The 23052-nt window shown below is 34.5% G+C and overlaps 1 protein-coding gene across 2 annotated transcripts; it reads right to left on the bottom strand.

The window, feature by feature from the left end:
* Nucleotides 1-5082: 5082 nt before the first annotated feature.
* Nucleotides 5083-23034, bottom strand: LOC117124364 (protein SFI1 homolog). 2 transcript variants are annotated; one of them, XM_033270586.1, is made up of 28 exons: nt 22459-23034; nt 21574-21858; nt 20856-20927; nt 20243-20353; nt 19599-19693; nt 19168-19388; nt 18922-19081; nt 18287-18448; nt 17985-18055; nt 17622-17714; nt 17425-17522; nt 17162-17228; nt 16656-16786; nt 16445-16526; nt 16113-16291; nt 15607-15778; nt 15251-15430; nt 14807-14903; nt 14234-14394; nt 13917-13991; nt 13343-13594; nt 12871-13088; nt 12508-12627; nt 11370-12134; nt 10845-10959; nt 8803-8880; nt 6328-6416; nt 5083-5523 (listed from the first exon to the last, which is right to left on the bottom strand). In XM_033270586.1, the coding sequence occupies exons 1-27, from the start codon at nt 22623-22625 to the stop codon at nt 6339-6341; spliced, it is 4305 nt and encodes a 1434-aa protein (XP_033126477.1). In that variant the 5' UTR covers nt 22626-23034; the 3' UTR covers nt 5083-5523; nt 6328-6338. The 2 variants fall into 2 exon arrangements, with proteins under 2 accessions (XP_033126477.1, XP_033126478.1); XM_033270587.1 differs by lacking the exons at nt 5083-5523; nt 6328-6416; nt 8803-8880 and adding an exon at nt 9861-10313.
* Nucleotides 23035-23052: the final 18 nt, after the last annotated feature.

Below are 23052 nucleotides of genomic sequence, written 5' to 3'. Positions count from 1 at the left end.
TGTAATGATCATATAGGGAGGGTATACCTAAAAGTCCAGATGCCGTGAAAGGGAAAAGCAGGTTGGATCCTAGCTTTGTTATTATAGGACGATACAGGGGTCCAATAGAGTATTGGTTAAAATGTTAAGATTTAATATTCGCTTTTAAGTTTTATTACGAAAAAATAAAAAAGAATGTGTATTCAGTACATTTTCGACTGTCTTAAGATTTAGACATTTTTCGAATTGTGGTGGGATGTTGGGGAGCGTACTCACCCACTCATTTTAAAATAACGCATTATTAACATGTGGACTTTACATAATGTATTTAATCAATCAATCAATCAATTTTATTTTCTGAATTTGTATTCCTATACCTCATAAAAGTATGGATGTCATAAAGTTTCCAAAAAGTGTTTTTAATCTAATGAAATTTATAATTAATTAGGCCTAACTTAACACCAAAATGATGCCAAAATGAAAATAGCTGTAATGCAAATGTATTTCTCACTAGTTAAATCTCTTTTCTTTCAGTTTCTCTGGTAAAATCTATACCGATTCATCAATAAGTGCAAAGTCGATGTGCAGATGTGCATCGGAACACGATGTGTATTAAATTGCCGGAACACAAGATGCTATCAATAGCCAGATTTATATGGTCTTAATTCTACAAATAATCGCTCGAGGATATTTATTAGGATTTATATTACTGGATCGCCGGAATTGAATAAAATTTGCCAATTATATTTCTTATACAACGAACAAGTAATTCTCGAACGATATTACATACCTAAATATAATTAAGCATAAGTATTATATATATACAGGTTTATATTATATAAAACTATAATCTTTATATTCAATTTATATTACATTTATGTAGTTCTTGTGTAAAATTTCCGAGTATGTTAGAAACAAAAGTAAACTGTATTGTAATTTATAATGCATCATTGTGTGTACTTCCTTTGTCGTAATTACATTAATAATAATATTATATATTTCATGATTATTAATCAGTATATAAGCGAATAAAATATATTATAATCACTTCGATTCGAATATAGCACTATTACAGCCTACTATATCTTATAAACACTCTTTCCAAATATATTCACATGACGCCAACAAATTACGAAACTTTTCAGAGAAAGGTACTGTCGAATTTTACAAACAGGAAATGACGTCGCTAGGCTACAGCCCATGCATATTCAGTGGGTGTCGACTCACGAAATATCCTCCCACCACACCTCCACATCAAAACAGATTGCGCCCTTACTGGGTATGACATTAAACTCCATTGAGTCGACACCTGACCCAGAGTATGTCTTAGTGACTGCTGATGAGGCGGGAGTGCATAATATTTTTTTAGAAACATCGGGACAATGTGAACACAAGCTGAAGTAAAATGAATTGTTAAATTGACAATGTGAACACATACAGAAAATTAACTAAAAATCAGAAGTCATCATCATCTTAATAATAATCATCTGCACCACCATCATCACCTTTATCAGGGGCGCGTGGAAATTTTTTTTCTTTTTTTAATCGTGAACATTGTTCGATTGTCATTTTTTTCACGAAAAAACGATCATAGGCCCCTATTTTTGTTTAAAAAAAATTAATATAGTAAATATTTCCATATGACACGGATCTGTGCCAAAATCGACGAAAAAGTTGTTTTTATTTGATCTTTTAAACTTACAAAAGCAACTTTTTGTTCTTTATGTTATGTTTCACCTAAGGATCATACTAACGTGTTCTGTGGCACTTAACGGACCTTGTGAATGGAGAAATGACCAAAAAACAACTAGGGTAAATAGCTGTTTTTGTCGAAATTGGAGGATTATTTTACCCTGCTGTTTTATGGCTGTTTTGTGTTCTGCACTTTAGGGACATACGGTCGCGTTCTGTGGCACCATAAGGACTGGAAGCATCACCACAAAACAGCTTTGAAAAAGTAACTCCGTTTTAGTTTTCAGTTTTAGCATGTTCAACATCCAGAGAGCGGGTGTTTACGTTCTGGAGACCACTACGAGTGAATACCATGTTTGTAAAAGTGTGTTTCTGTTCTTTAGTATTCAAGTTTTCGCTCTTCGTACGCTGGTCACTTAAATGCACGATAGAGTTACTTGCTCGGCCCCAGCCAACTGAACGGAGGGAGGAAGCAGTGCGACCCCTAAGCTAGCTATAGATGTGCATAAGAGACAGATATGATGCCGCAAGGCTAAGTACTCAACCTCGCCAAGGCTCGGGCCTTCGCCAAGACCCGGGCCCAGACTCAGCGTAGGGTTACCGGCGTATAACCGACAAGAAGCCTCGTCGACCCCGGAACCCGTCAGGGAGAGAGTCAGGTGATTACATTTGGCATGTGATTAGAATATATTTGGTTCAATTGTACGTATAGTATTGGTGTTATTACCTGCAGAAGCAATCAACGAGAATACATTATGGCCTATTTATTGTATATATATATTTTTTTGCCTTATTTTTAAAAATAATTTTTAGTGATTTTAATGAACATTTAGTATTATCTTAAAGTACTTTATATTTCATATAAAAATAAAGGCTACTAAAATATGCAAATGATGAATATAAAACAATTGGAAATGTCTAGAGGCGTTTCTATCTAAACTTCAAACCAAATGAAAAGCGAGACTTTGAATAATCTATGTGCCACCAGAACGCAAAGATTTGAAATGTGTGAGTACACCAGTTTGTTGGGGGATCGGTAGGGCAGGGCCCGGGGTCCAGAGGCGGAGCCCTAGGATCTGAGCATTTTAAGCTTTTTTTTGGTATTGTCATCAAGGAGCGTTTGTTGACAATACTTTTTACAAAAATATTTTTAATAAAGACAAAACAATTTGAATTTCAATGTAGGGCCTACATTATGTCTAATTTGAGCACCTGAACTATATACACAAACATTTCATTACTTATACAAACAAAAAATGAATAGGCATACTGATTAATGTTTAGTAGCGCGTCAGTGAATTAAGTATTCACGTAAATATTATTTAATTACTAAAGTTTAAATGACCGTTTTTATATTTTTAATAAAACATGGGTCTATTTTTAACAAAATGGGTACACATTATTTGAATTTACGCGTAAAGTGGGTCCACAATGATATTGTTCCGCATTGTTTGAAAATCCTGGCTACGGCATTGTTTACTGTATAACGGTGATAGAGGTACTATTTCCTCAAATTTTCGCACCTCAGACCCAAACATGGTAGGTCTAAGGTGGGTTTCGACTCACGAAATATCCTCCCACCCCACCTCCACATTTCAAAACAGTTTGCGCCCTTACTGGGTATGACATTAAACACCATCCAGTCGACACCTGACACAGAGTATGTCGTATGAGGCGGGAGTGCATAAGTTTCTTTTTAGGATGTGATCTGGTTTTACATGTCCATTTTTCGTGATTATGACTATTTGGATAAAGAATGTTTTGAGCAGTGGTAGATTGAAGGCCCCCTCCCCCCTATTTTTTTTTAATGGAAAAATATATATATATATATCTCCTATCCAAATTTAAGTCTGAGAGTGTAATTTCCGCCATCTAGAGGTGCCCTAATCATAAATGTTCTTACCTCAGCCCCAACCATGGTGGGGCTGAGGTGGGTGGTTCCTCAATCTGTGAAAGTCCCTTCCTGGGCCACCTCTCTATTAAATTCCTAGATCCCCTACTGTTGAGTTTTATATAATTATTGTTAGGCTTACTCTCTAAATGAAAATTCATTCTTTCACATTAAGAGAGTACTAATATTATTTATGGTGCATTTATTGCAATTTTCATTTTATCATTTCAAAGTGCGTTACTTTTCAGGGGCCTCCCCTGGAACCCCTCCCCCACGGGATCCTATGTACCTCGAATAACGGCTGCCCTCCCCCCACCTTTCAAAATCCTGGCTATGTCCCTGCGTGACTGCATTAATAATATTATATATTTCATGATTATTAATCAGTATATAATCGAATTAAATATATTATAATCACTTCGATTCGAATATAGCACTATTACAGGCTATTATATCTTATAAACACTTTTTCCAAATATATGCACATGACGCCAACAAATTATGAAACTTTTCAGAGAGCAAGGTGCTGTCGAATTTTACAAAACAGGAAATGACGTCGGTTGCTAGGCTACAGCTAAAGCATATTCAGTAACACCTGACAATAAAAACTTTTAGCTCAGTTTTGACAAAATCGACCAAAAAAATTTATTGTTATCTTCTAATTAGAACAGGTGCCACTGAATATTCATTATTATGCATGAACAATGCAAAAAAAAATCATTTTCCGGTTTTATGTTTTTGTTGAGGGCCTCCTCCAAAGTATTGCTAGTTTAATAGATAAAGTTGCACATATTGATGAAGCAATTCTTCACTTTTGGTTTAAGCTTATAAGCTTATTACAAAAAAAAACAAAAACGACCAAAATGATTTTATTGTCAGTCTAATTAGAACAGGGGGCACTGAAAACAGGAAATGACGTCGGTTGCTAGGCTACAGCTAAAGCATATTCAGTAACACCTGACAATAAAAACTTTTAGCTCAGTTTTGACAAAATCGACCAAAAAAATTTATTGTTATCTAATTAGAACAGGTGCCACTGAATATTCATTATTATGCATGAACAATGCAAACAAAATCATTTTCCGGTTTTATGTTTTTGTTGAGGGCCTCCTCCAAAGTATTGCTAGTTTAATAGATAAAGTTGCACATATTGATGAAGCAATTCTTCACTTTTAGTTTAAGCTTATAAGCTTATTACAAAAAAAAACAAAAACGACCAAAATGATTTTATTGTCAGTCTAATTAGAACAGGGGGCACTGAATATTAATGAATATGCATGAGCTTGTTGCTTAGCAACCACGTCATTTCCGGTTATATGTTTTTGTTGAGCGGGTCCTCGAAGGAATTTCTAGTTTAATTGGTAAAGTAGCACACATTGATGAAGCAATTCTTCACTTTCGGTTTAAGCTTATAAGCTTATTATAATAAGGATATTTTAGCTATTGAATTCATTAAGTAAACATAGACATTAAATAAGAAAGAAATGCACAATTCCATTTGATATTGATTTTCAAGCATTGAAATTAAGTTGTGATACATACATTGTTTATTTATATACTGTAGGCCTACATTATGTACATCCGGCAAAAATCAATAAATCTGATTTTAATCCTCAAAATGTTATATCTTATTATCTTACATGTCTATATTCTTTACAACAAACGGGTTACTTTCTCTATTAATAAGATAAACATTAACAGTAATAATACAATATTAATAAATATAAAGCCTACAAGAATTACTACATAATGGTGAACATTATTTTTGAGATTGCAGGGGAAAACATTTGAAAAATAACATTTACACTATATTGTAATTAATTTAATATCCAGAATTGTTGCAAGAAGCTTGATGAGCGACGATTTTAGGCTATCTATGAATAATTGGTAAGTTCTGTTGCCCTTTTACGAGTGAGTCTGGACGTTCTTTCCTGATAGTTGTGGCTTCGTTGTCTACATCACTGGAATAGAAAAATATTGAGAAAATATTAGGAAACAGAAAAAAAATTATAACGGAGTAGGCCTATCATCAAAACATAATATACAAATAAAAACAGAGGCAGAACCAATAGGTTTCAAATACAGTGGCCCCACGGGGAGGTACTTTGCCAGATGAGGGGTTCCCACTACGTCAGCCCCACCATGGTTGGAGCTGAGGTAAAAACCTTTCGATTGGCACCTCTAGATGGCCAGAAATGGCACTCTCAGATTTTAAATTTGAATGTAACTTTCTTTTTATCTCCAATTTTTTACCAATTTAAAAGATTTAGGCTGGGGGTGGGGCAGGCCGGTTGGCACCCCTGCCCCAGGGGAGCACCCTAACCTGAATATTATTGTATTCAGTTATCGCAATGAAAATGCTGCAGATACAACATAATAGTACTTCATAATTCTTATCATATCAGCATTATCATATCAAATATTAATTATTTATAGTATCATCATACCACGGAAGGATGTAAGGATTATTAAATACATTGGATTGGGTAGGAATAGTAGATCTCAATAGCGAAAACAAATTATAATAGCATTCCGATTGTCATGGGTAAATTAAATTTATAAAAAGTGTACTATTCGATAGAAATGAATATATAGATTCAAAAATACAGTATATTCAAACAATAAACATAATACTATATCTATAATCTTCATACAAACATTTTTCATGATATAATATTTTTTGATTGATTGACTGAATATATTCGATGCTCAACATGCATAAGCAAGATAACAAATGGATTGAGATCAAGGAAAGTAAAAATTACCGTAATGAGCATCAGGAACTCCCATTAGGCCGGAGTCCACCCATATCCAATGAGGTCCAATTTAAATACAGTATACATTGTCTGTCTTGTACGGAAGCACCTAAGTGCCATTCGACTTGACGACTTGTCAAGATAATTTATGTTGTCAAGTCGACATAATATACATATCATGTCGACATGGCGAGATAGATTATCTTGACAAGTCGTCATAGTAAAAATTGTATGTTGTCATGGCACGATAGATTATACTGACAAGTCGACATAATACATATTGTATGTTGTCATGACAAGATACAATTTGTATTATATCGACTTGTCAAGATAACCTATCTCGTCATGACAACAAAACATTTTTAGTATGTCGACTTGTCAAGATAATCTATCTCGCCATGTCGACATGATAAGTATATTATGTCGACTTGACAACATAATTATCTTGACAAGTCGTCAAGTCGAATGGCACTTAGGTGCTTCCGTAGCTTGAGCTGAAATATAAACAATTTAATTCCATAACTGAATAATTATATTTAAGTAAGTTACAAACTTACAATTAAAATATATGAATGACAAAATAATTTTTCTGTCAATTAACAGACAGTTAAATTATACCACTGCTATATTCTTATTTATACATAGACTCTTAAATTGACTGGTAGTGTCCATTTAAGGATTTTGTAGTAAAATGTTCGTAAAATCAGGAAAAATGAGAAAAATCTCGATAGGGAGTCCAACAATTCTGATTGGGTCCTAAAACAAGGGGATGCCAAAACATTGTTCAGGGTCCCGGAATAAAATCCCTGGGGTAAGGTTCATGGGGAGAATCTTACGGTACAGGATCGCCCATGTGATTTCTGAGCACAATTGGATTGGCTATCAAAATATATTTGTTTGGCTAGACAAATTAATGGTGTAGAACAGGGATTTAGTTAAGATGGCGCATGTGTACAGCCGACTTTTTAATTTTAAGCATGAGCTAAGCAATATTGATAAATTTGACCTAAGCAAAAAAAAAAAAAAAAAAATAAAAAAAAAAAATGGACTTAAGACAATTTTAAGCCGATTTCTAGCTTGATAACTAGGGCCCCAGCATACCAACTTATGAGGAGTAGCCTATATAAGGACAGGCTGAGGTTATTTAATTTATTCCCTTTGGAGGTCAGAAGATATGTTAGCCGTGTTGTACTTTTTGCTAAATATTTCTCCTCTAATTGCCCTACAAGTGTGGCATATCCTTTTTTTCAAATCCCATTGATCCCTCTAATCAAGGACTGTTAGGACTACATTATTTTAAATAATCTGTTTTCATTAAGGCAGCTAAATTGTAAAAAACTCTTCCTCCTAGAGCCATTTTCTGATAAATGGTCTGTTGCCTTATCTTTTACTGAAAACTGGGAGCCCTCTTGCTAACATTGTTTTCAAATTCAGGCTTTTTTGTATTTTTTAACTTTCATGTATGAATTACATTTTATCTATGATCAGTGGACCACTTTTGGTGTTAGGCCTTGCCCATGTCTTGATCTGCACGCGCCAAGTAATTTCATCCATTACATATTATCCATCTATATGTCGAACTGGTAATAAATAAATAAATAAATAATAAGTAAATAAATAAATAAATAAATAAATAAATAAATGAATGAATGAATGTATGAATGAATAAATGAATGAATAAATGAATGAATGAATGAATAAATATCCGTGCACACATGGCCACATAGAGAGAGACGCTCAGCCATGTACGGCTCATGTTTGGTTTTTAAAATGTATTGCAAATGTATTGAAAATGTAAATGTATTTCACGTTTCGACTTTCTTTTGGAGGGGCTCTTAAATAGATACCGGAAAATGTTATTCATATTTAAGTCGTTTCCGGCCATCTAGTGCATGGACCATTGAGGTGACATAATCATAAATCCATATGTGAAAGTACCCCCTGGATCCCCTCTATTTCAAATTTCTGGATCCGTCACTGCAGTAGTAGCTTTATTTGATATCGACATCATTGAAGTACATATCTATGAAGATATCAAATCAATATCAATAAAAATCATTGTCATCATTTGGGCCTACCCGATCACTGTCGCAGTCCTTTAAAAATAATATAGAAAATATTATTGTCGGGTATAACAAATTTCGATTATTCATGAATAAAAGTTGTGTACCAGATAATTATAAGTCCTTGGTAATAAATTGCATATATTGTCAATGAAAAACAGATACGAATCTACAATTTAAACAACGAACGGAAGTTAACAAGCCCCAATCTGTAATTGCTGTAAATAACGTTAGCCAGTTTGAAGTCTTTGGTGGTTTTAGCTAGTCACTTGGAATGTATATTGTTGAATAGAATGCAGCATGTCAGTACATGCTTCTGTCGAGGAAATTTTCAATGCCTTTAATGTGGCTGCCTAACAAAGTAGTGGTCAAAATAATAACCATAGAATGATGACAAATTCCTATTTAACTAACTGTACTCACATTTGTTATTAATTGTAAAGTCTCCTTCGTAGTCCATTGGGTAATATTTATATTGTATGTAAAACGCCACCTGAGGCTGTATAAAAAAACAAATAATTATTCTTTTCCTAATGTGCCATTCATTTATGACGATGAGGGTGGTGATGATAATAATAATAATGATGATGACGATGATGATAATGATGGCGGTGATGATTATAGGATAAGAATCACTATAAAAAAAAAACGACTCTGATGGAATCAGATGTAGGCTGTCATGCGTCACAAAGGTACTAATGGTCAAGCCGGTCCTAATTACTTGCACTCTAAATTTATCACCCTTTGAAAGTGAGGGACATTCATTTGTGTAAAGTATGCATGTGCTATATTCCGGCAGAGGAGCCATTTTGTTCAACCATGGTGTTGTGTCCGCCCCTTGAGGGGGCCGGGTAGTGGCTGCACCGGTTACCAGTATGGGCGCAGATCATAGGGAGACGGGAGACACGCCCCCAAATATTTTTAAGGGGGTTTTGGTCCCACTCACTTTTCGACCAGAATGTAATTTCATAAGTAAATTAGATGCCTGCAAGTTGTTAAAATGAACTGCATAAAAAAGACCCAGGTTAAATTGGCTGATAGTGTCAACTTAAGGATTTTTGTAGTAAAATGTCCGTAAATTATGAAAAATTGTCGATGATGATGTTGATGGTGAAGATGATGATAATAATCCCTGGGATTGGAAGGCGATTTTCCGAATAAAGTTTTACTAAATAACTTACGAATTATTGTCTTCATTTGTCATTCAACTGTCATTTTATCTATTTTCTGTGATATTAGGCCCAACATTCTCAATAATCTATAAATCACCCACATAGCAATGTAACGTTGGATCGATCAGTGGGGACGCCATGGTGACGCCGGTAGGGTCAGTTTTCGTCGGAAGGTATCAAAATGATAAACAATTTCATCACACTAATTCATTTTCATCAGAAGCTATCAAGATGATAAACAATTTCATTGGGCTAATTTATTGCTTATATTAACTCTGGTTTCAAATGAAATAACCGACAACTTGGATTTCTATCATTGTTTTAATAAGTCCATAAAACTATGTCACAAATACTGTATGTATACAAAAATGCACAGGGACACCACACAGTTTTTGCATTTTCATTGAAATCTGTATGACAATGGTATGTCTAAATATATCTTACATACGTGTTTTAGCAAGTACTGTATGTTTATATTTGTTATATTTTTGTTGTTCTATTATTCCAGCAGTTTTATTACATCATGGACTCTTTTGATCTAGCTTGTTACCATCATTTTAGCTGTTTTATAAAAAGTTTTGGGCTGTAGTGGCTAGTTTTATAGCATCATTTGAGCTGTTTTATCAGGTCCTGGGCTATAGTGACTTTCGTAGCATCATTCTAGCTGTTTTATCAGGTCCTGGGCTCTTGTTGCCAGCTTCATCATACTTGGTTGGTCTTCATGTATTTGGACCTCAAGTTCATTAATTTCTACTTTGATCTACAAGGTAACATATCAACTTAAAATATAAATATCATTTAAAAGGATAAGGATGCACATGTGGTGGTTAGCATAGACATATGGAGACTCTTAATTGGAGATTATATATATTATATATAGAGTACTACAGTGTTACGTCACAATACCATGTGATACTACTCCGTTGTTATTGGCGACACAAAATGCGTTCAATTGGACAACATTTTCTCCACTTACAAACCATTGATCCCAAATTCTAACATAATTATTAAGATGATGTATCTTAATTTTTCTTTGTGTATATTTATTGATGATTTAATGTGTTCGATAACAAATATAATGCAAGCTTTTGTTTTTAGTACATTTTGATGGTAAATTATTAGGTTTTAAAATGCCTATGCCAGAAAGTCTATTCTGAACCATTGAGATTATGAAGTCATTCAGGCGTAATGAACGGTGTTGAATGGTGAACCTGGTGTTGTGAGACACGACTGTTGTACTCTATAAAAGTACAATATAAAATTAAACAATGGAATGTCTTCCAGACGTTACCTGTTCTATTTCATCGATGACATCTTGAATTTGGAGGTCATCATCGCAACCTGGCGAATCTTTAGGTTGATCTTCAAGGTATTCTGTCAGCTGTTTGTTTTGTTCTCTTAACAAGCTTTAAAATATCAAAACAATATCAGAATGATAAACAAGAACAAAAGCAAAACTCTCAAATTTAAGAAAGTGCTGAATTAAGGCAAACCATTACTGAGAATCAACTTATTTCTTATTTCTAATTCTAGAAGCATTTAAAATAAAACAAATTTTGATTTAAAATTCTTCAATAATTTGTTAATATTTTAAACAGTAAACTTAAGCAGTAAATGGCCAATGTGAAAACAAACTACATTTATCAGGAAATAGATTATCAAGGGATTCTCACTCGTGTACTGCCCAGTTCACCACTGGAAGAGGCAGTGTGGATTTTGCAGGTCTTCCTTTACCCAGACCAAATTAATCAACACCAAAAATCGAGCACCTTTACTGTTTAAATGCAGATCAATTTGAAATGTTCAGAAGACTAACCTCATTCTTATTTTTAGTTGTTGGAATGTTTTAAGCCGATCTCTAATGTTCTTCAATTCCTGCTGCAAGGTCATGCCCTTTGCTAGAGCTTCACCCTGCATAATACTCTTCCCAGATTTGAACGCATTTGGTGGCAAAAGAACCACTCCAGATTTTGGCTGAGGAAGTTTTTTGGTCATATCTGGCGAACCTTCTTCATGTAAGCTTGATGCCCAAGATGGACTAGTTACTTCAAATGATGTTCGTAGTGGGGGTGTAACTGGTCGATGATGTAGTGCAGGCAAACCAGCTGGTTCGTCATCTTTACCAGCTGGTCCTGAATCATCTGAAAGTGACAACACTAATGGTTTTATCTGTTTTGCTGAAAGAGTTCTCTCACCGGTACCAGCCCGATGATCATTTGTCTTATGAGTAGGAGGCTTCATAAATGCTGATGGTGGTAAAAGCAAGGGTTTATTTGCTGTTGAGGTTGGTACAGTTGGTAGAGTATTACTAGTATCTCTCTTAGGCAGTGGTCTCTCTTTGATTACTCTTCTTGGTGTTTTCACAAGTTCTGGTGTTGGCAAACTCTCAGATGTCTTGGCTTTGCGAACACCTCTATCTCTTTTATGGGCAACATCTGTATTAGGCAATTCTTTTTGAACAGATTTGAGTTTAAGATCTGTATCTTGTATATATTCCACAAATGGCAACACATTTAGGCCAACTGTAGAAAGAGGCTGTTCCACTGAATCTCCTACATGCTGGATTTCTTGCATCAACTCACTAATGCAAGGAGAAAACAAAAAACAAAAACAGAAAAACAGAAAAGTTTATATAATCATTACTAATATGATTGCTATAATAATGATAATGTAAGTCTTATATAGAGCATAATACAAAAAAAGAATATTGCCACTACTATATGCACTTTACATGAACAAAAAGAAATATAACCATGAAATATCCTAATACTGTACTGCAAAGAAACAATGAAAAAAGCAGGATTTTGCTGTATGTCATATCAGATAATAAAAACCTTTCAATTACATGCAGTAGGTGTGAATTGCAGGGAAGCAAATTGAGGACATTCAACTGTTAATGATCAACAAGAACTCCTAGCCAAACACCACCCCCATCCCCCCAAACAGAATCTTACTTTGGTCCTTGTGTTCTAGTGTTTTGCCAGAGTCCTTCCTTCTGTAGAGATTCCATTAGAAAGGCTGGTCTTCGGGGTTGAGGGCGATTCCTCTGTTTGCTTGACAAACCTGATAATAACCTTAAAGAGAAATAATAAAACTGTTTATTATGATTTGAATGTGGAGGTCATCTAATTTTTGGTTAATACTGCAAACAGTGGATGAGATGAAAGGGATATTGGTCGCAGACTGATAGCATAAAAACATCACTGGAAGGACGTCTTTGGGATTGACAGGAAAATGAGTTCAGACTTTCAGTAGTACGTGTGGTGATATTTAGGAATGAAGCCCTGTATTCTATAAAAAATTAATCTTAACAATACCTGTCTATGGATGCTAAGCCTTCATCCTGGGCTGGCTTTGGCTTCACAGAAACCTGCGGCTCAGTAGATGACTGCTTTGGATTTGGCAGCAGCATTTTGTTGCTCTGCTTTGCTTGAGGTTTCATAGAGGGCCCATGAGGAAGAACTCTTTTTGCAAGGGTCTTCTGCCTCCATTTCATTGCACAGCGGTGAACAAGCTGGTATGATGTAAATGCATTCTGGTGAAAAATACAAAATGCAAATCCAAATGAAAATCTCTTCAATAAAATTCACACTGCTCACATTATGTTAAATCCTGGTGCCACTACTGTTCGACACCTGGAGTAACAACTCTTTAAGTGATCATGCCAAAACCTTTTTTTCTTTTCTTTCCTTTAATGTTTTTCTAATCTAACAACTTTAATCATATAACAATATTGTTTTATATTTCTGTAAAAATGTTCCTAATGTCCAAAAATAAATGTAAACAAACTTCAACTTGTTGTCTGGCTGCAAATCTTTCTCTTTCACTGGCAAGATACGACGCAACTCTCAACCACTTTGATGCCCCTTCCTTCAGTAACCTTTTACGTCTTGATGCCATGGCCTCTACAAGACGAGCTTGCTTCCGTTTCTTGTCAGCAGTGTATGTAACCCATGCCAGGAGTACCTTGCGCTGAAGAACTAGGCTCCATTGCCAGAGTGCTGTGTTGGATTTTGCTTGTTCTCCTACAGACAGATGGTACTAAATAGGATACAAAGTTGAATACAGGACACTTGATATTATACACTGTTTTTCTGAAATGCAGTGTGGTCAAAACTTAGCATTAGTCAGTTCAAAGAATTATTACTACTGTACTGCCATCGCCTTTCTGCATCATTTTTATCCAAAAGAAAGAAGAAAGATGATTCTATACTGTATAGATAGAATAAATTTTATTCAACTTGAATGAAAAAATCACTTCAGGAAATAACATCATTCACTAGTTAACACAAAGCAAAATGGTCAAAAGCAAGCAGTTTATTAGTACCAATCTCCTACTACGCTACTACTACTATAGTATTACCTGTTTCCACCATCTTTTAAATCCAAACGAAAGTAGTCTTGTGTTGTGAAGCCAGATACTTTGACGATGCAACAACTAGAAGAACAGCACATGAGTGAATAAGGATGCTATACATGGTGGTTAGCATGGATGTACAATGCCCAGAGATGGACAGCTCTTGTATTCTCAAGGGATGTTAATGTTGTAGGGTTCTAATACCATATGGCATACTGATTTTAATAATTCAAATAAATTAGTGAAGGGAAACTTAGCATTTATGAGTATATTCATAAAAAAAACATAGAATGAAATATAAATACAATGGTATGCTTTCTTACAGCCTTCCTTAACTGAATGCTGTTGAATTCCTTCCATTGCTCCATCACCTTTCGCTTCATCTTGCTTTGATAATGAAATCTGGCTTTGCTGTTTAAATAGCATTTGGTCTGTTTGATGGCAGTGAAGGAAACCCAGGCTTTAAACACACGCTTAAGTTTTCCTGCAAAGATAATACCATATTATACTTTGTGTTCATAGGCAAGGCACTTCAACTTCCTTTACGCGTCTCTCTCCACCCAAGAGAATGGGGCCATAGTAAGATACTGTGAGAATGAATGTATTGGTCTAATGCACATTACACTGCACTGCATCTCTGAATACAGGCCTGAGGTTGCATGTTGTACTTGCTTGTCAGTAGGGATTTGATGTCCAGGTGTGCAATGTTACAAGGAATTTGACACAGATGCAGGATTGTAAACAGCAGAATTTAAAAAACCCATAAAAGCACTCTTGTTCCCAAAAAAAACATAATCCTTCTTTCTTATCATAAACCTTTTCCAAGCACCTTGTATCCAATGGCAGAATGCTGCTATATAAATTTATAATTAAACAAATATTGGATGTCCATGTACCTGTTCGTAGCTTACACTGCAGATGTTGAATTCGGCGCTCTTCCTCATCTCTACATCCAATATGGATAATTGCGTAGTAGTTCCATCTATTAAAAACCTATAGAAAATCACATCAAGAAACGCTGTGATACATGTGTAGTGCTATTTCTGTATTTGATAATCATGCCATAGAGTAATTATTTAGTTTTATTTAAAAAAAAAGCCCCCAAATTTAACATGGGTGATCTTTTCAGTAGACCTAAATAGATCATTGGCACTGTTGTTTATCACAATATCATCCTAAAACTAGGGAATTGCATTACAGCATAAATATGATACTTTATAAGCTAAGCAAACACAGGAGGATTTATCTTTACTCCTAAATATCGAGACATTATCATCTTATGTAACATATCAATTGTTTGATTGATTTATTCATTTATTTATTGACTGATTCATACTCACAGTAGACTTCAATTTTACTGCATGGTATTTTTCAGCTTTCTGTAACTTCAGTCGATCTTCTATCAGCTCTTGGGTAGTATGATGCCATTGGTGGAAGAGTTCCCCAAGACGTCTCTTCTCAACTTTTGACTTTTTCTTGCTTGCTTCCATATGGATAGCAATCACTTCATTATTATAGGTCTATGGAAAACAAAACAACTAAATCAACAACTTGCACAAATGTTTTTAATCATGTGTATAAAAATTTCTATATAAAAAAAAAAAATGTTTGTTAGAATCATGATTAGCCATAAAAGACAAAGAAATTTACATACTTTCAGTTATGGGTAACAGGGATACAATAGACAATTACAAACCTTCCATGCGTCTACAACTTTCCTCAGGAGACACTGTTGATAGAAAACTTCAGCCATAGCCATTTTGTGACCTTTCACCTGCTGCTTAGCAACATACATTCCCCATGCTGTCCAAGCTTTCTTGAGAGTTTGCTGATTATTGTGTTTACATGCTACTAGGCCTTGTTCATGACTAGACAATGATGAAAAGAAACCCTTGGTAAATGAATTCTGTAAAATCTTTAAAAATACAAAGAGTACCCATAAATTAATAATCAATTCCGATATCTGAATGGTGAGGTATCACTAAAAATCGAGATTTTTTGATATTCATGACTAGACAAAGATGAAAAGAAACCGTTGGTAAATGAATTCTGTAAAATCTTAAAAAATACAAAGAGTACTCATAAATTAATAATCTATTCCGATATCTGAATGGTAAGGTATCACTAAAAATCAAGATTTTTTGATATTTAATGATCTTCAAAAGTTAGACACGGCCCACCTGCTAGTTGCTAGTTTCTCACCTTCTTAATTCAGATTTTGTAAATAACTTCCAGGCCTTCATCATCTTCACTAGAAGATTACAATAATAATGTTGTAAAGCAGTCTGCATTTTCTTTGTCTCTTTTATTTTCTCCTGTGTGCCTTTGCACCAGACTCTGAGGCTTCTACGGATGAGTTTCTCATCACGATGGAGAATAGCCTAAAATTTATATTTAAAAAAATAGGTATCAGATGTGAAAAGACTCTTGGTTATAGATCAAGGGTGAAAAAATTACCAGCTTAGTTGCATGCATCTTCCTCAATAAATATGGCATTGATCTAAAATTTGGTTGTGTAGAATGAGGTAGATTACCATTCGTTCCATCATCCTGTAATCTTGACTTGCTCGATACGTAAACATCCACCGATAAAAAGTACTTCCAAGAAGACATTCCCTAAACAAAAAGATGAGAGGATATTAACAATTTAAGTGTCAGACTCACAAGCAGTAGTTGTGTGTATCACACAGCCAACAACAAAAATTAACTTTGAACTACAATAGTAAAGAATTCCGCCTGACTTACCTTCGAAAGTCTTGTGAAGCCGTCACTCGTTCCCGTTTTTCTTGCATCAGTTTAGCAAATTGATGCATATGCCGAAGACATTTTGGGAGAACTTTATAAGCAAAGAATGCATCAGCAGTTATGTACTGACTCTGTAAAGACAATTTAAAATATGGTACTTATCACCCAGATCATTTATGGAATGAATGTGCATAATGGTCATGCTGCAAGCAAGCATCCTGGCAAGAATAAAAATTGAGCAGGCTAGACTGTATATTTTCCTTGACCTTTGACATAGTAATGGCCAGTTGAATCTACAAAAAGGCTTATTGTGAATAGGTCAATTCCAAGTTCAAACCGTCCTAGGTCAATTGACATTAACAAGTATACACACAACATAGGCTTATGTCGATTGTCATCGACTGACCATGGATATGGGCATGCACAGTTTGAACCACGAATTGGCTTATTGAGATGATGAATTGTAGAGGACACTATGGGCAATCCACTCCCAATTATGTTTTTACCTTGCGGTGTTTTCTCCAAGCAGTGTATCGCTGCAGAATAGCCACAGACCTTCCTAAAGTTTTTATCCTATGTAGCAAAAATAGAAGGTTTTATCAATCAACTAATCAATCAATAACTCATTCATTTCTCTTTGATTTCACCATTCATTCATTCCTCCATTCATTACATTGATCATTTATATAATCATTTATTAATTTATTGATTCATTCATTCACTCATTTCAAAAATCCTTGTAGAAGGTAATCTTACAATATCTTCTTACCTATAATGATGCCATGCTTTCCGTGACTGAGTGATAAGCTTCAGTTCATCATTTTCATCACATCGCTCCATCCATCGATTCCAGGCTTTTTTGGTAAGCTGCAAAATACAACAAATATAAAACAATATGCTAAAAGCTACATAAAGTTGAACAGTGTAGCTAGGTGATAGAATATGTCTCAGATTTCTGATACTTACAATTGTTATCCTAAAGTCCTTAGCGATCACTTCCCGATGATTTTTCTGTTTACGATCTTTCACTGCATGTTGGAGTGATGACAAACCAACTCGCTGAAATTTTAAAAGATTCAAAATTATGTGTTCATGTTTGGATATTTGAGACATAGACGCTGCATACCAAATGATTGTAATGAACAGCATATACCAGAATACACAATGTGTAGAAAGCTTATATTTATAAACAACACTTGAACTTATTATTTTTTAATTTACTAAAATAAAAACAATACAGTATTACAATAATTATTAAAAGAGCAAAACCCAAGGTCACCACAACTGAAAAAATTACATTTAATTAAGAGTGGTCAGTGGTCCACTTACTAATAACCTGGCTTGGTAATGCCCATTGGCTAACTGTCTTTTTGCTGCTTTCTCTTGCTTCACTGATATGTCTGATTTATAGCAAAGAGTAAAGGAATGTAAAAGACTTGGGCAAGGAACTTTTGCCAGGAGCCTGGAATTATTGGGTCAGCATCTTGATTATCAAGCAACACTACCCTTCCTTGTCTAATTAACAAATATATATTTGATTAGAGCATTTATCATTCTTAAAGTTACAATTTTTCAATAAATGTAATTCTTCAAAAAATCATTTAATTCATTATATTTTCAGAAAAGGATACAGAATTTCCAATGTGTCAGTATTCTCCTGAGCATTGCACTTTTACCCATGACCTGTATCTGATGGCTCTTCTCAGCCATGATCTTCTTAGTGTACCATCTGGTATGCCAGTGATGAAAATGCTTTGCCGTCAAACGTTCCATATAGAAAGTTACACCAGTTGCTATTAGAAAAAAATAACTTATATTATAAAAAATATAACAATAATAAGACTTTTTTTGCTTCAGCAAAACCTGACGCTCGCCAATAATAATGATTTTGGAATAAAAATAACATTTTTTGCAAATTAGCGCACACGCTGCCACAAAAAATGGAAATGCCTGCCTACTGCTGCCTTGAAATCTCCAAAAATAAAATGTACTGCATATTTCTTCCTAATTATACAAATTTAAATTTCACAAAAACAAGGTATAAAAAAAATTCTCGACTAATGAATAATGATATGAATAATGATGATGACAATGATAATGAATTGAATAATGATGATAATGATAATGACAATGATATACATTGTATACCTGTTCCTTTTTCTTCTCCATCCTGTACATAGTGTTAAGGTAGGAAGCCTTGATGATGACAATGATAATGAATTGAATAATGATGATAATGATAATGACAATGATATACACTGTATACCTGTTCTCTTTTTCTTCTCCATCCTGTACATAGTGTAAGGTAGGAAGCCTTGAAAGAAGCACCTGGCCACAAGAAACTGGTTATGCAACTGAATGGCAACTGCTTCTCTTTCTTTATCCTCTTGTCTTCCTCTCATCCTTAACTTCCATTTTTGCAACATCTAAAGAAATAAATTTCAAGATATTTACATTTACATTTTGATAACAAACATGTGAAGGTCCATCATTTAAATTCAAATTATCTAACCTTATTAGTAAGGCTTTGAGCCCAGTAGTGTAAGGCATATGCCTCCCTATCCTGCACAAATCGTGCTCTCTCAAGTTGGGCCATCCACAGTGCCCACGCCCTCTTTACACGTTTCTGTGAGACAGCTTTGTCAAGGGTTTTGTAGACTGATGTTTTAGCACGCTTGGCGTCATGGTGCTCACGCCAACCTGCAAAAGCTCTACGCAGTATTTTCTGGTCAGCTGTAAAAGAAAATATCAAATAAATTGATATTTGTGATGGTTTGATTGGACATACAAGTGCATAAAGGAACCAAAATTATCAGTTTTACTGAATGGACCATACTTGTTAAAATGACAATTACATAACATTATTTCATTATTACTTATCATTGTTACAATTATCACTATAAATGAAGTTACTAATGCTGACATGAATGTGGGAAAACACACCATGTTTATACGCTAAAGTCATCTTTGCCTTCTTAACCCTCTGAACAATTACATACTGCATCCATGTTACCCAAGTCTGACGCCATAAACGGTACCTAAAATAAAATACAGTGATCAATAAATATTTAAATAATAATTTAATGTTAATTTCCAATACTTTTCCAATGCCCTTCCGTTTAGCGCCGATAGGCTAACAGTGGCCAGGCCTAGCACAAACCGACAGTGCAGCAGCGCGGTCTACCGCGCTAGAGCCTAACTGAATTTACCTTCAATAAAAACCAAGTTGCTGACTCCAACACTCCTGTTCGTCATCATAAACATGTGCACTCAATTTGACGACACTTGCGTTGGTAGTTCTTTGTTCTGGTTAGGTTTATTACATTGATATAGTGATTATTATACCAGAAATGCAAGAAAAGATTTAACTATTAATAAACAAATACAACAAACTTGATGTTATTAAGAAAAATTTACATTATCACTATGTAAAACGTGCGCAATCAGACTTTTTTTTATGGTAATAATTGGTCGATGATGACTTCATCATGGGCAAAGGCCATTCGTAAAATTGACTATTCGTAAAATCGATGTTTGTAAAATGGATGTTTTACTGTATTTTCAAATTCTTTTCCTTGTAACCTTACCTGTTATGACAATCAGCCCGTATCATTAACTTCCATTCCTTCCTTCCAGTCCACCACAAATCTTTCCATTCAGTCATCACTTTTCTAAATAGTACTTTTTTATAATGGTTCCTGAAAAAAATATACACAAAAAAATAATTGAATCTGCAATGTAGAAGAAAGGCTTGTGTGTACATAGTGCAATTGAGGTTTTATAATATTTGTATTCTTTATTCTTTGTATTAATAATATTTACAATAATGTAGTAATAATGTAATTTTTTTGAATTGTATACTTGCTTAGTTTCTACTTTTGTAATAATCATCTCAATTCATTTTACTATGCCATGATGATTTAATAAAATATACCAGAATATATAAACTAAACACAAGTCGCTTTCATAATTTATCACAATTATTAATGCCAATGACACTTTGCAACTTTCTTGAGTATTCCAGTCATGCTCCCTTTATTTGCTAACATACTGCTGTCCTACCAAATTCTCCTCTTACTCCTGTGGGGGGGGGGGGGAGGATGCTTGATGATTAATGAAGGGGCACGTGCTTGAAAATAAGGTGATTTTCAACTACTTGAGCATGATTTTTGTGCACTCCCTAAATGTTCCACTACATACCTGGCTATAGATGGTCTAGTCCTTCCGAAAGAATTCTGAATCCAAATCCATAAGAACTTTCTGGCAAGATGTCTGAAACAACAAATCAACAGAATTGTATACTAACTTGATTGTGAATAATAAATACTATTATTATAACTTTATTCTATCACGGGAGCTTGTCTCACCCAAAGGATGCTAATCGTGTGAAGCGCTTAGAGGCTTTAGGCATGAAGCGCTATAAAGGACTGACATATTATTATTATTATTATTAATTGAAATTATTGTTAATATAAATATTATTATGACCATCACCATTATCTTCATCTATAACCATACCATCATTATCATAATATTTACAGTATACACCTACATAGCCTTCATTATATTTGGCATGTCAAGAACATATAAAATGCACAGCCTACTTTCCATAAAATTATTTTACATTTTTATTTACTTTTTCTTGTTTTTCATTGAAGGACAAGGATATGCCAATCAGCGAACTTAATCACATTAAGTGGCATATCCTTTCACAAGACAAACATAATAAAAGATGCTCTACATAAACTAAGTCTCATGAGGCTTAGGGAGTGTAGATAAGTTGTTTCTAGTAGTCAGAACAAATCCTGTTACCATGACAGGAATTGAACCCAAAACCCTGGAGCTGGAAGGCAAGCACCTAAACCACCAAGCTATTCAACTCCACTCCACAACTTTGAAAGCCTTTAGCTTTTCACACCTGATTCTGATTTCCTTCAGCCTTCCACCCATATTCCATGTGTACCCTGGCCGCGCACGCTGAAAGTGGTGAGTCTTGGTGCTACCGTCTCTTTTAGAAGGTCTCTTGATCTTCCTCTGAGGTTTGCTAGGCTGCATTGTGGGAAATTCTGTAGGTCTACGAACACTAGGTTCAGTTGGTCTGTCATGTGGTAACTTGTGACTTGCTTTATGTTTTTCATTCCTCACACTCTTGCCTTTATACTTGAATGTTGAATGATGATCTGGTGAATCTTCTTGTTGATAACTGAAAAATAAATTTATTAATATAAATGATATTAAACAAAATTATTCATGCAATGGATGCCAGCATTCTATAGTACTACACAAATATATATTTCTACATAGAGATAAATTATTTTTTATTAAAACACTAAAAAACACTTGAACAAACAAATGAGTTATATCTCAAATTTTTTAATATCTTTATGTTAATTCATGTTATACTAATTCAATTTTTCATATAAATATACTAGTTCTTTTTTTGACTGAGAAAGATTAGTTGTCTGTTATGTTCCTGTCTATAGGCCTATTTGATCTTGAAAAGGTTCACACTGCCAAATAAATATTTTTTTTTTTTTTATCCAGAATTAATATCATAAACTATGATTATATTTGTCTGTTTTTAATATTCTTTGTGATTTATATCTGTTAGTTTTATATTAGGCCTAGTAATGTATGTGCAATGTGTTATATTTTGTTGTAAAGTTTGTCAATAATGAATAAATTAAATCAAAGACACTGATTGGCTTAGCTAGTTTGATAATGATATGGTAACACTGTGGCAAATTTTTACTACAGTAACAGTGAATTGCAACAGAAATATGTTATTTATATATTTACATACCTGCTATGTTGTCTAGTGTCAACAAGAACATCTGAATCATGATCACCAGTCGACAGAGATGTTTGCAGATTTTGTTTAGCTCTTTCCAATAGTCTCATTCGCTCAGCTCTCAGCTCAAGCAGAGCTTTTTGCTTCTCTTCGGTATTTGTTGCCTTCTTCATGTTCATGTTTAAACTGTAGGCCTAAGTGAGTCATCTGTTCTCATAAAGCTAATTCAGAAGGAAATAAGACAGGCCAAGACCTAGGCCTATGTAAGTAGACTGATTGACCCAGATCAACTTAGGTTCTCCTATAGGCGGCCGCCTATGATATGAAACCGGAACCAGAGAGTCTCTCATGTCAGGCCTACTAGGCTAGGCCTAGGCCTACGTTACTAAAAATACTAGCGAAAAGTTTCTATCAGTTCCCCTACGCATTGAATAATGACTGGGTCACAATATTATCTTATATATAAATAGTAAGTTATAGGAAGGTAAAACCGTATACCTCCCTGTTAAAACCTTAAAAATATTCGCTAATAAGCTAAGCCCTAGGCCTACATGTTTTCGCTCGAATTAACCGATCCACCATTCGCGCTCTCCGCTCGAAATGGAC

Source organism: Anneissia japonica, unplaced genomic scaffold, assembly GCF_011630105.1.
Source record: "Anneissia japonica isolate Jap-2015-1 unplaced genomic scaffold, ASM1163010v1 scaffold750_len1593409_cov174, whole genome shotgun sequence".
NCBI lineage: Eukaryota > Metazoa > Echinodermata > Crinoidea > Comatulida > Comatulidae > Anneissia > Anneissia japonica.
Note: the sequence above shows the minus strand (reverse complement) of the source record. Positions and strands in the feature narration are given on the sequence as shown.